We start from the raw sequence: 14,377 nt of genomic DNA, 5'->3' as shown, positions 1-14,377 counted from the left end.
TCTAAAACTAAATATAGATCTTTCATTAGGTCAAGTCCAAAATATTTCTCTCAGGAGAAAATAAGCGGAAGAAGAAGTGCAGTAAAAGCGACATCTTTGATATTACACTATGTTTTAAAAATATAATAGCTATCCTCACTGATATTACTACGAACTTTTAAAGTGTTGGTCAAAGTATATTCAAACCGAATTTTGGTCAATAAGAGGGCGCAAAAACAATTATCACTTCTCAGAACTCAAAAATCCACGTCAAAAGCAATAAAATCGGGCTGTCGCCGTCGCAGTGGGAACGCTCGTTACCGAGCGTTCCCACTGCGACAGCACCGACAAGATTTTATTGCTTTTGACGTGGATTTTTGCCTTCTGAGAAGTGATAATTGTTTTTTGCTCTCTTTTATTGGTCAAAATTCGGTCCATATGTGTTTCATTCGACTCTCACTTGTAAAGCGTAATATTATTATAAAAAGAGCTAGATAACCGAGCGTTTACACTGCGACGGTGACGGCACGATTTTATTGCTTTTAACGTGGATTCTAAATAGGAACGCCCCCTTGCATTTGTCTAGAAAAATGCATCTCATTTAATAAAATACTATCTATATGAATGAATTACTAACCAACTTATGCCCCTCCCTCCTTCTGGAAGAAGTTAAACCGACGTCCCTGCATTTGACACTTTGAACACGCGTGATTATTTATTGCAGCTGTCTGATTTACAGCGCTAGGAAACTCGAATTAGATTATTCTATATAATAACAAATTATAAATAAACGAACAATAATATTATATTATTTACACGGAAGGGCAAAATGTGTACTAGGTGTGGCTTATCAAATAGGTACTATTCTCATATAGTAAATTCTTATAATATGTAAAAAAAAAAAAAAACGGTGAAAGAAAAACAAAGGAGTGTATATATGTTTACAAATGTAATTCAAAATCATATCTTCATATGGAAAAATCATACGATGGACAAATATAAACAAACATCAAGTATATAAATATGTAAGTAATTGTAATGTATTATACATACCTAAATATATTTAGTGTTTCATATATCAAAGTATAAAAAACAGCAATAAATTCCATAAAGAACCATTAGTGTTGTGTGAATTACAATAGTGAACAATTAACTAAATACTATTTACAAGAATAGAGCGAAACATTATTTATTTTGTCATTGAATTTTTAGGTGTTTTTTTTCAGGTAGTTGTCCTAACACCTGGAATGGGTACAGCGTACTCTAAATAAATTATATATAAATAATAGGTAAAAAGTTTTATTTTTGTGATTAAATAAATTGAACTTGCAGTTTTTCATTTAATATCGCTAAATTTTTCAAAAAAAGATGAACATTTTGATTATTTCGTTATTTTCTTAAAGAAAATGTTAAGTAATCACTGGATGAGCAGTGGGTAAATTTTGTATGTTTCACTTTAAATTAATTGCTATTATCTTAAGAAGTGCAAAGGGGCACAGATCAAATGTATTTGATTTTTCACACACAAATTTCCTTTTTATTTGTTAAAAACAAAATGTCGACGTCTTGGCGCATGGAAATAAATTTATTTCTAACACGATCCAACTGCTGTTTATTTATGTTTTTTTCTCGATATATTTCGGTGGGGAAAATATGTTTATAAATAAAAAAATGGCGTTAAATGTGCCAAATTATTTTTGGAAAAACTGTAAGAGTGGAGCGCATATGTATGTATGTATATGTATTTATGTATCGCCATTCGAATATAAGCAAACAATTAGTCATTGTGGGAAAACAATCAAGACGATTTTAAATAGACAGGATGGAAAACCGTAAACAATGAGCTTCTAAGAAAATGTCGTATATTTTCTGAGTTTTCAAAGAAAAGTTCACTCTTTTAGAAATTTAAAAATATAAGGACAATTTGCTTTTATTCGCAGATATACATTATTTATATTATTATATTTATATCTTGCTTCAGAATAATATTTTACCATTATTTATACCAATAAAAAAATATCCATGTGATTAAAAAATGTTTCATTGTTTAGAGTGAGAAATGTTAATTATTTTAATCAATTATGTAGTTGACATATAATTGACACTTATTTATAATGGAATCTAACAGGTTTCAAGGGAAATAAAAAATAAATAATTATACTAATTCATAAAATGTACTTTTCACAAGCAATAATCCTAGTATTTTAATCAATTACTCAGCACAATATAACATTAAATGATAAGCAAGCAATATATAGAAAATCTTTTTTGTAATTTACGTCAAGATAAAATAAAACACAATAATAAAATATTTCGATTGACCGAATTTTTCACAATAAAATCAATTTATTGTAAATATTTGTTTACATGCGATATTAATAACAACGCCCATAAAACGTATATTTATCGTTAGTAGATTGGAGCCAAACAATCAGCTGTTGGTCGTTTTTTGTCCACAACGTCACTAACGTCGCCGTTGTTCTCGGGGCTGTGGAGTCATTTAAAATTTTAACGACTCCGACTCCGGCTATGACTTTATCTTATGGGCCGACTCCGACTCTGATTTATTTTAGTACGATTATTTTTTTCAAGAAATAATGTCAACGATTTTTAAATTTTAATTAAAATAAAAGAATTTTAAATAATATTAAGCAAAAAAGGCACGTCTACCTAATTCACATTTATTTACTTATTATAATGATATACTTTAAAAAATAAATAAAATATTAAATTTATTATTTATACTCGCAAGGGAAAAAGTTTGTTTCTTTGATTAAATAATAATAATAATAAAAAAATCTTTAATAATACTAAATTTAAATTTAACTTTTCCGTCCATGATTTAAACTGAATTAAATCTTAAAAAAAGTAATTGCTTCTAATAAGTCAGCATTTATGTAAGCTCTTAAATTAGTTTTGACTATTTTAAAAACGGAAAATATACGCTCTGCAGCGCACTCAACGTGCTAACAAAAATTATAAAAAGGAGTCGGAGTCGGTCGATTTTTTACGATTCCGACTCCTCCTAAAGTACCACGACTCCGCGATTACAGCCCTAGTTGTTTTGAACACATGAAGGAACAATATTAAATAAATTAACATTCATTTGGGCACACTGTTTTTTGACAATAATTTCAATAAAATACTTATTTTTTACATAAGATCGGGAAATCTGGGAAATTTACCTCAAAATAGATAAAAATAAAATATTAGGGGTAATGAAGACTCAATAATCGTACACATTTTAATCACAACTTATTAGATGAGTTACAAGAAAATAAAATTTTATTTACTTGCTTTAATAGACAAACTATATGCTTAAATGAAAAATGTTTTTTTTATTACTAATATTATTTTTAGCAAGAGCCTGAAGAACTTCTTAAGCTTGCTCCAACAATAAAGCACGTATTAAATGTATATCTGTCAAACAATAATTTTTCACAATCGTGAATTTAAAAACTAAAAATAGAAATCGGTTGAAATATCATTATGAACATATTCACCTTAGGTTTTAGGACTACCACTTCGCTTCCAACATGGAACTAACGAGAGTTCAGCCGGACTCAAACAAGTGGAACTACGCCGAATCTACCAAGACGACCCTTAAAAGCCCGAGAAAGCATCATCGACCTTTCGACCTAACCTTCGAAACAACTTTCAGACAACGTAATGCAGTACTACGGCGAGAATACATATATTTAATATTTCACAAATTATACGTTCTAATTATATTTTTTAAATAAAAAAATGACGTCAACTTGACATTTTAAAGATGTGAGATTTTAATATCAATTGTATCAGAATAGTGGGAGCAAAATGACATGATTAATTAATTTTGGCTTTAATGTAAAGTTAGCCAGTTTATTAATAAATAGCCGTTATTCCTAAAAAAAGTGTCTATCTTTAGCGACCGTGCAACGCGTAAAATAAATATTTTTTACTATTAATCCGACAATCGGCATTAATTACAAATAAAATGACGGTTCATATACATTTTTTATTAACGAAATATACGCTACTTTTTGTTAATACAAAATACCAGCAGTATTCAGATTTTTTTCAATATTAACTAGAAATTAAAAATTATATGAATCCAAATCCAAAAAGTTGAAATAGGGTAAAGACGTAAAAATATTTACTTAAAAAAATATTTGGTTTTAAACTATGAAACTGCCACGGTAAAAAAATATATATGAATGTACATACGTATGTATGCACATACATAAATTTAAAAATAATATTTTTTTTAAATGTTTTGCAGAGAATTTTTAATCTAATGGCGTAAATAGAACCTTGTAAATATTAGCCTTTATTTAAATATAAGTTCCTAAAATAATGCAATCGAACTAAAAATAGCGTAATATGAAGAGTGAATTTTGCAATATGTCTCACCTCCGCAGAGTTTTGAGCAAAATCCGGTCATCAATTTGCAACAGCACATTTCACGACTGCAACTGCGACTGTTCGATTCGAACGCACTTTTTGTCCCGAAGATTTGAAAGTGATCGTCTTTTCCGCGAGCGGAAACGTATCGCCATTTATTTACGGCGACCAATAATCACTTTCGATTGCCTGCCGAATTGAATTAAAAAGAAGAACACGGTCTTAACACCTATCGCCGACGGCCATTGACGTTGGCGCACAGAACGATCTACGAACGCGGCTTTTAATCTAAGATTTTAATTAATAAACAAAGTTCGCAAACGCTCGTCTCGCTAGCGTCGGGCCGTTCGCGAACGCACGTCCGTCCCGCATCGGGTCGGCACGGTTACTGAACAAACACAACGGCCGAGTTTCGTGACGAATGCGACCGAATTCCTTGTTCGAGGAACATCAATGTCAAAACGCCTGTGACACGAAAAAGGGAATCGATCGTAACTTCCAATTAAAGACTGGATTATTTTTAATTTTAATTAACTGCATAAGCAGTTATTACAAAATATCTTCTAGTATTGCCATAGTTCATCGAAGGCAAATAAAGGACAAATCTATAAAAGTGAAAGATGTCAAAGAACGCCCTCGTGATATCTACTTTGATTCTACGATAATTCTTATAACTATCAACATTTTATATATAATCTTTGTAATTATAATATACAAATAGCAATACATATTTTACATTAGGGGGGTATTGATATAGTATTTTATGAAGAAAAAAAACTTATTTTTGGATACTTCATTATACATTCTAGCTAATTTCTCTTACTATTTACTGGAATAAAAATAAATATGTTTTTTTGTGTAACTTTCATTTTTTACAGTAAAAATATAATTTCTACGTTTTTATATCATTAATTTTTTTGTGTATCTTTCATTTTATAATGCTTATGCATTTTTAGTTCTGCTTTAAGATAACATTAAGTTCGATTTATTAGTAATTTTGGAATAAATCAGGCTATTTTTGATGGTAAATCATCAGAAACTGCTCGTAAAATACACAATGCTTTTGGTGCAGATACTGTTAAGAAACGTATGGTGCAATAGTGGTTTCAATAAAATCGTGCTAAGACAGGAACCTTGAAGAAGAAAAAGTTCATGGGCGTCCTGTTGATAGTGACCAATTATTGTAATATAATTCGAGAGCTTGCGCAAAGTTAGGCGTTAGATTACTTATCAATGGTTCTAGACCACTTAACAAAGGTACAAAATTAAAAAACTTGCCAAATGGGTGCCACATGAACTGAATGAAATAAAAGCAATGAGGGTAATCGATTGATAAAAAAGGAAGCCGCTAATCATTTCACTAAATCTCCAAAAAAATCGACAAAATACATAAAAACTGCCACGTCTGGTTTTCGTATTAGTTAATCGAAAAGATACAATTCTCTTGCACTATAATAATCAACCACATGTTTTATGATTGCCTCTCCAAAACTTGCAAACTCCATACTTCTCATGTTATTACCACAATGTGTCCATCAACTGCGAGTATCTGGATAATAACAAATCAGTACTATACTACAAATAGTTAAAAAGTCGGATAGCTGTGCTTATTGGGAAACTTTCAATTACTTACACAGTTGTCCACTGCACTGAAATATGACGCAAGCGCTAGTAATTAGATAGTACACAAAAAATTTTCTATTCTTTATCCAAAAGTTGTGGGACAAAATTCATATGCTCCGTCATGAAAATATCAATTTTTACACATGAATCAAAAAATCTTCTTAAAAACAGCCGAGTAGTAAATAACATCCTTTAACTTCGATTATATTTCTTGCAAAGCTGTGCAATATGTTTTAAACGAAATTTAGATGCGATTTAAAGAATAAATTATATTTTTATATTTATATAAAATTTATTATTTAAATAATTTGAAACTGAGCCACATATTAGCAAGTGTGACTTGCGGGCCGCAGAAAAAAAGCAAAATTGACCGCAGGTTGCCGATCTCTGTTCTATAATATAATACGTGTGTCCGTCCGTCACAATAACTCCTCACAAGTGGTGATCAGTAGCGACGTGACATTTGCACAAGTCATTCTGGCTGCCATTTCTGGGTCAACTGTGCTACTTTTAAGTTTAAACTGCGACGTGCCGACGACCAGAGACTAAAAATATTGTGTACAGCCAAATATTAAAATAATTTTGTAACAACGTTTGAATCTATCCCTGGCGAAGCCGGGTAATAAGTACATATAGTATTTCTTAGCCATTATCATTATTCTTACGACTGGCGGATGTTTTAAAAAGTATAATTTAATGTAAGAATATATTTGCTCAAAACTCGCAGATTGAGAAAGACAATATAACAAAAAGTGAAAAACAAGCAAAATGGTAATATCATATAATAAAAAAATACACATCTGTGTCCACGTGCCCTTATCAAAAGAAGAATCACCGACTACCGAATATTTTGCTAAATTGAGGGTTTTGATGCTGACATTTAACTTTCTTACAAGTTTTGGGTAAATGGTAAACATTTGTATTATAATATATCGATAAAGATTCCCGTGCATAATTTATTAAATATAATTTTAAGATCTTTGTTGATAAGTAAAACATTTTTTTGTCATATCTGCGCACATACTGTAATGTAAAAAGCAATAATGTAATTTAAGTAATGTCGTTTGACCAATACATTGTAATATTGTGTTTTCGCCTAAAAGTTCATAAAGTATTACCCTTTATTTTTGAAAAAGCTATCCGATATATTTTTTAAAAAAGTTTATATTTTAAGACAATATGAGTTTTCTTTGTGGAATTCGTAAATCGTGTGATTCAATTACGGGCGAAAAGTAATGTGTATGTCAAGATTGAATTTTTATATATTGCACAGTAATTAAAAAACTAAAAACTTTTAATAATATCTAATAATTAAAATAATAAAACAACAGTAAAAGCAATGGCTGGTAATGACATCGATTGAGACCGATAACGCGGCGAAAGTCGGCCATCGACACAGATCGATAAGAATATAATTAAATTTTGAATACTAATTACTATTTAAATATTATTACGACAAATGAATAACAATTAAAATATACATCATTGTTTTGTGTGAATAATTACAATCGCGTAATAAACGCCTGCATAAATTAATAAGACAACAATACCAAATTAAAAAACTATTCAACTGCGTGCCATTTTTTTAATTCGCGTAAGCATAAAAGGGGAATAGGCCTAATTTAATTTATCTTTATAATAATTATTATAAAGAATAATTAAATTATAATTTACAGACTTAAAAACTAATAAAAACAGTACTAACTGTTTTCACCGGTTGTAGATTTTTTTTCGCTATTGCAGTTTGATCAACTGGCAGCGGCGGCTCGTATATACAGTACGTGCGCTACATCAGCAGAAATCGAACTTAGCTGTATTATATTACATGAAGCGATGTTGTAATCTGATACATTGGTATAAATACAAAAATAAGATCCACGCAAAAATACCAAAGGGGTAAGTTCACAAAATGTTATTGATTGCTTTGTATAAGTTATGCCTCTCAAAAGTGAGCTGGGTATTTGTAATCCCAAAATGAATATAATTTTTGTAAATTTAAGTTATAATAGTCTGCTATGTTTTGACCGCTGATACCTGAGTATATATTTTGTTAAATATGTGTTTGTGCACATCTAGACTCCACATTACGTTATTTGAAAAAAAAAATTGAGCCCTAAAATTATATATTTTTTTATATCGGAATAGCGTAGTCCGTAACGTCTCAGACCAGTAACTCTCAGTTGCGGGTTCTAGCCCCGGCAGCGGCATTCGAATTTTTATTTTTAAAAATGCGCTATTATAAAAAACGCTCGGTAACGAGCGTTCCCATTGCGACGGTGACGGCATTTTTGACTTCTGAGAAGGAATAATTGTTTTTTGCGCTCTCCTATTGGTCTACATTCGCTTTGGTAAGTGAGAATCTAATGAAGCTCATCTAAATGTGCTTCATTAGATTCTCACTTATTTTAAGTTGTAATATAGATGCAATACTATTTAACCTATGTCTATTAATTATAATTAAATAACGACAACTAAACTCGTATACACGTATTTTTTTTATTCGGTTATTTTAAAATATATCATTTTGAAGTTTACCATTAAAAAATTATAATCATTACTACGTCAAAGTTTTAACTTTTATTTTAAAACTAACTTTTCTTTCCCCTTGTTAAGTAAAGCCATATGGTGTGTTTCTAAATTTTCCGATAAAGTATAAAGTTGAAATTTTTCACATTGAATATTTAAAGGATGTAATTATTTAAATTATTTTTTTCTTAATGCAATTAAGTTTTATGTTAGTAGTTTGATGGAGCAAAATTGACCAATTAAAATATACGAAAAACTAATTAGCATTTAATTGGACTAACAAATTGATATCTAATTTGAAATTTGTTGCAAAATGACAAATATTAAAAAACTTAATTATGCTTAAACTGAGATGTACTAAATCGTGAGACGCGTAAATTAATCTAATAACCAAAATAGTATATACGTATATGTCAAACATAAAAATATATTATTATTTTACGAGGAATCTTTGACTTTGAATAAGTTCTTTACTTGATATTTTATACAATTATTTGTAGAGAATAGAAGTTAAAATATAATTAAAAAAATAAAACGAATAATAACACATTTTAATCTGTAATTTTTGAATCTCTGTTTGATAAGATCAATTATTTTTATAAAGTGATGCCTTACAAGTTTAATTCGTTCCGTGACGGAGCTTGTAACTCAAATTACTCGTATGTCAAATCAATTTTCATAATTGAAATAAATTGAAATATCAATAATCCATTGCAATGCGGAAAATTTATATGATTTTTTGGCAATTTAAATGGTAAATAAATACTACCTAAATTAATAAAGTTTATTTTTAAGTTACGCTCGTATATCGAGTCAATTTAAAAAAAATTGCTCGTGTCTTGAAAAACGCAAAAGTCGGGGTTTCACTGTACATAGAAAATTTGTGTTAAAATCAGTTATGATTTTTTTATTTTTCGTTCGTAAATTTTTATTTTAAGTCCTTAAAATATTTCTACTAATAATGGATAAATAATATAAACGAGCGTTTATGAATTACTAGAGCAGTCATAATCGACGCATCTCTGAAACTTAGTTTTTTAATAGCAGTTTTATTTGGAATAAAGCTTTTAAAATATTTCTTAGAAGATTAATATTTGTTTCCGTCCATATTTTTTCCGTTCCAAGAACCAATTTTATACTTCTAATCGATAATTGCATCAATCATTAAATTATCGGAATCATTTAATTCAATCTGTAATTAAATTGAAATTATTATGCTTTTTTTATTATTACACGGTAGATGTAATCAGATTATTCCTTATTTTTTTGCAATGGATTTGTGGATTACATTTGAATGTTCATTGTTACAATTTCTGTTTTAAAATTTAAATTTATTATAAAAGCTCGGATTTTTAAAAATATTTTCTGGGATTTAAGAATGATTTTTTTTTAGATTTCTATAGACGAAATCTATCAATAGAATAAATTCATTTGGTTAGTACCTTGTATGGTTTTATACATATATTATAATTTCCAATTAATTTAACTTATTTTTATTATTATTATTATTATTCATCTCGTTATGAAAATCCAAGTTGCAGGTGAAATAAACGAACGAATGCTATTTTTTAACCGCATTTCATTAGTGTATAAACTGAGGAAGTAGAGTGACAAATTTATTATTTTTCTCAAATATATTTATGTTAAAAGGTAATCTTTAAGTCTTTCACTATTTCCAGTCGATAAATATGTAGTTTTTAATAAAAAAAAATATTCAAACCTCCATCGTTGAAATATCTTGCAACGTCGTAGTCCATCGTCGTGTTGGCTTTTGACTCTATCAACTAATATTTACTTTTAATTTTAGTGAACCATATCGAGACTGAAACGCGATTTTCGAACGTCGAAATAAAACCTTCGCGCTTCATTTTCGCGTTAGTATCAAAACTTAAAGACAAATCCAATACGAGACGACTTTTTGTCCGGCTGCTACTTGATCAACTGCACTGTTAATCCGCATACACCCCCTAATAAAAATACTAAAGAAATGCCAACGTGTGGTTCGAATGTTTACCTTGCGGGAAAATACATAAGATAGCATTAATCTTAACCGGTATACCAAACAAAGCGCAGATAACCAGATCCGCCGATGTATTATAATCTCCCGTCTGCTAAAATATACGGTGAAGGTCGGTCATTGTAGAAAAATTAAAATATATTTCGCATTTCGGTTCATTGGATTCCCGAGCGATTTTACGGTATTTTTAATTATTTTTATAGCATCGGTACGATGATAAAATACTGGGAGAGACGACCGTTATTGACTATGCAAACTAGTCCAATCGAGTGGAGTCGTGTTTACGAACTATTATTAATCATTTGTTTACTAATTGTGTGTAATTTAGATGTTTTTTACATTCGAACATAACTGGAATGAAAGAGCATGATGCAGATAAATTAGATAAGTTGATTGCTGTTTCAATATTATAGTAAAATTATATTTAACCTAATAATTTATCATAAAAACAATCTGTTTATATAACATTATTTATACTGTCGTCATTTTAATGCAACTTAAAAACAGGTAATGTGTGATAAAAAAAATGCAAATATCTACAAAGCATTATATTCCATTAACATATTTATCTAGATGCGTTGTCAAATAAACTGTGATAAAATAAAGTAAAAAATCTAGCTGCGCAGTAATGTCAGTAGCTACATTCTCACAAAAAAATGTAATACTGCAAGAAAAATTATATCAGTGATCAATGGGTAATATTAATATTAAATACATTTGCTTTAATATATGTATAAACATGTCAAGTACCCAAATCGTAGTGTAGTTTTGAGTGTAGCAAATATTTTTTCATACTATGTATTTACAGTTGTATAGATAAGTCATTATTAAACCAGCGGGTGCTCTACATATTGCGTCAGAGCCAGCGCGTTCGCCAGTTTAACAACAATAATTAAACTAAATACATATAATAACTCAACTGAAATAATAATTTAACATTTTCTGATTATATTCATCTAAAAAATAAATCTACAATTATAAATAAATGCGAATCTGACACTTGTCTATTTTATTTAAAATATTTGCGTCAATAAATAATATGTGGCTCGTTTATTGCTGATATAAATATGAATAAATAAAATAGACATGTTTCACTGCTAACCTTCTATATTATACCAAAACGATGGCAAAATCTCTCGATGCGGGAATTTTGAGATGGTGCTTTCTTGAGAGAAACGTATTTCACTTTGACGATCTGTCAGTTATTCGCGTCCTCTGTGACACTAGTTTGCAGCATTGCTGAATCGAGATCTATAATTTAGAATCCTCGAAAAAATAAATATTCCCTCTTACTCGAAAAACTTTGGAAAATTATTACCAGCGCCTTTTTCGTTGAGTTCTCACAGAAAGTTATGTGTCGCAAGTATTTTTTTTTAACTACTGAAGGGTGCTGTCAACAATAAAATATTCTCAAAAAATTTCATTTTTGAGTTTTGGATCGTCTTCGAAAATCACGATAGCGTCCTCTTTTAATACTAATACAAGACGTAGGCACTGTCCGACCCACCTACGGCTATCGCCATCCCGCTCCTTAATACACTGGCATTGAACTTTTATTTAATGTCACTTTTGAGAAGCTGGTCCAGTTCTTATAATTTAATATTAATATTTTATATATTTTTTTCTTTCTTAAGAAACAAACCGTCTGAGAAGTTTAATGATCTGCATTCAGGTGTCTACTGCTGTGACACCTGCAAGTCCCTGAAGAAAGTGGGGACGCCAATTGTTCGGTTTAAATCAGCACTCAACATTGAACCAAAAATGCTATGTAAACCTCTTCGTGTGAGTACACCCATTAGTATAATAATAAAAACTGGTAATTAGTTTTAAGTTAAAATTGAATTTAAAATCTTTTTCAATGACTCGCCGAAATTACTGTGAAAATTGTTGATTGTGAAAACTATTTTTTTAAATTTATAAATAAAAAATAACAGATCCGCTTTTGCTCTATAAATAATTAGCCTAATAATCTAGAATTATATAATATTTTTTAAAAACTGAAAATTTTCTAGATAATAATGTAACTTAGGTTAGGTAATTGATATAATAAAACTGTATTTCACCCAAAAATTATGCAAACTTATTAACAAATAAAGAACCTGTTGTATTTTTTACTTTTCTGAGTATCAAACAATTACAAATTGTGTTTTACATTATGTTATCCTATTTAGGTTAAACATTGTTCAAGTAATATTAATAAATATAGCATAAAAATTATTACAAACAAATTATATAGATTTCATGACTGCATGCTATGGAAATACCCAGAAATATTTAAATAATAAACATGTGCATATGTGTCAGAAATGTCAAAAGCAATGAATATGCTATCTTATTGAAATATTATACTAATGTTTTAAAACAGGCGAAGACACTTTGTAAAGTATAAATTTTAAGAGTTGGTGGATGAAAACCGGTTAACACTAATGAATACTACTACCTAGTTATTAAAAAGACTAATGTTAGAATGATTTTTTTATTTAAATTGAGCATAATAATATATTGCATATTCACTGTTCTATTTTTTAAATTAATTTGTGAGTAAAATTTACAAAGATATTTTCACTGCTCCATCAGTTAAACCTCAAAAATGTATCACTAAAATATTTAAAAAAATTCGTTGCGCAACCAAATACACTTTTATTAAACCTTAGCATTTTCTTCAAACAAACAAATAAACCAAAATGTATTATATGTACAGTCCGTCCAAGATATGAACGCTAGGGTGACCATGTGAAATTACAAGTGCAATAGTTTTTACTTTTTTAATTTAATTTGTCGAGGAAGGTGTAAAATATCACTTTCTTACTTATTTTATTTATTTATATTTATATTTAATATTTAACTCAAAAACATGAGAGACGTTCTCCTTTCGGTGTAAACAAATTCGCGGAAAACTGTGTATGTATGCATGCATGCGTACACGCATCCTTATTTCCAACACAACGATGATGAGCACTAACATCTTGGATGGACTACACATGTGTGTAGTAATATTTTTTTAATTTAGTTTAGCTTTGAGATATGGGCGAAGTATTTTTGAAGGAGGAGCAAGTTTTAGCCTTCCAGTTCATAGTAAATTTTTATTTTTTTACCAATACAACGAAGAAAATCTCTACAAGATAAAATCTTATCTCAAATCGAATAATCCAAAAACAAATTAAACCAAAGTAGCGCAAATGTAGACCTTGAATAGATACACATTTCCGCCTAGCCGAAACATGATCCAAGCAAATTTGCGCGCTTTGTTAGTCACAGTGGTGTTATTATTTTGCATTTGGTACACAATCAATAGTAATTAATATTGACTGCGGTACTACTACGTGCCACCGAGACGATCATTTATCATCTTTCGTACGTACGAATTTGCTGCGTCTCTGCTCGATCTCGCATTCGGAACCGCTTGCTCCATACAAGCAGATAACCCTTGCTGACACGGATAAGTCACCAAGGAAGACTATGACCCGCATCACACCATATGCCAGTTTTTGCTTATACATTTTATTTATAAATGTATAATAAAACTGAAGCGTGCGTATCGTCAATGGATTTATCTTCCTATACACGTGCGTAAAACGGTTGCAAGCTACTGACTTACTATTTTACAATGAATCGTTGCTATTTAATGAGTCGATTAAAAGAGCACAATAAATATAATGGTTATTCGAGTTGTGAATGATGTGTACGGGTCGGATAGCGGTGGACCTGAGAAGCATACGGATGCGTGTAACACTGCACGCCTGAAATGATAGCGCTATCCATGCGCCATAAAACTGGACGCTCAAATTAAAACCTGTATTTTGGATTTTTATGTAAAATATAGTGCTTTATGCTATGTATTTTTTTGGA

The 14,377-nt window shown here is 29.8% G+C and overlaps 1 protein-coding gene across 3 annotated transcripts in view; it reads right to left on the bottom strand.

Moving 5' to 3' along the window:
- The window catches only part of LOC148239101 (uncharacterized), a 67,416-nt gene that overhangs the window by 47,303 nt on the left and 5,736 nt on the right, over window positions 1-14,377 (bottom strand). Inside the window, exon 1 of one of the 3 annotated variants that reach the window (XM_088185296.1) lies at window positions 10,232-10,361. The exons of 1 other annotated variant lie outside the window; for it this stretch is intronic. In XM_088185296.1, coding sequence (XP_088041422.1) covers window positions 10,232-10,268 — 37 coding nt within the window. In that variant the 5' untranslated portion in view covers window positions 10,269-10,361. Of the gene's footprint in view, window positions 1-4,371; window positions 4,757-10,231; window positions 10,362-14,377 lie in introns of those variants that run through there. One more of the 3 variants, XM_088185287.1, reaches the window with a different exon arrangement.

The sequence above is a fragment of the Plectrocnemia conspersa genome, unplaced genomic scaffold, assembly GCF_051122295.1.
Source record: "Plectrocnemia conspersa isolate PC_06_02 unplaced genomic scaffold, ASM5112229v1 ptg000001l, whole genome shotgun sequence".
In the NCBI taxonomy this organism is placed as follows: domain Eukaryota; kingdom Metazoa; phylum Arthropoda; class Insecta; order Trichoptera; family Polycentropodidae; genus Plectrocnemia; species Plectrocnemia conspersa.
This window is presented reverse-complemented; position numbering and strand designations above follow the sequence as displayed.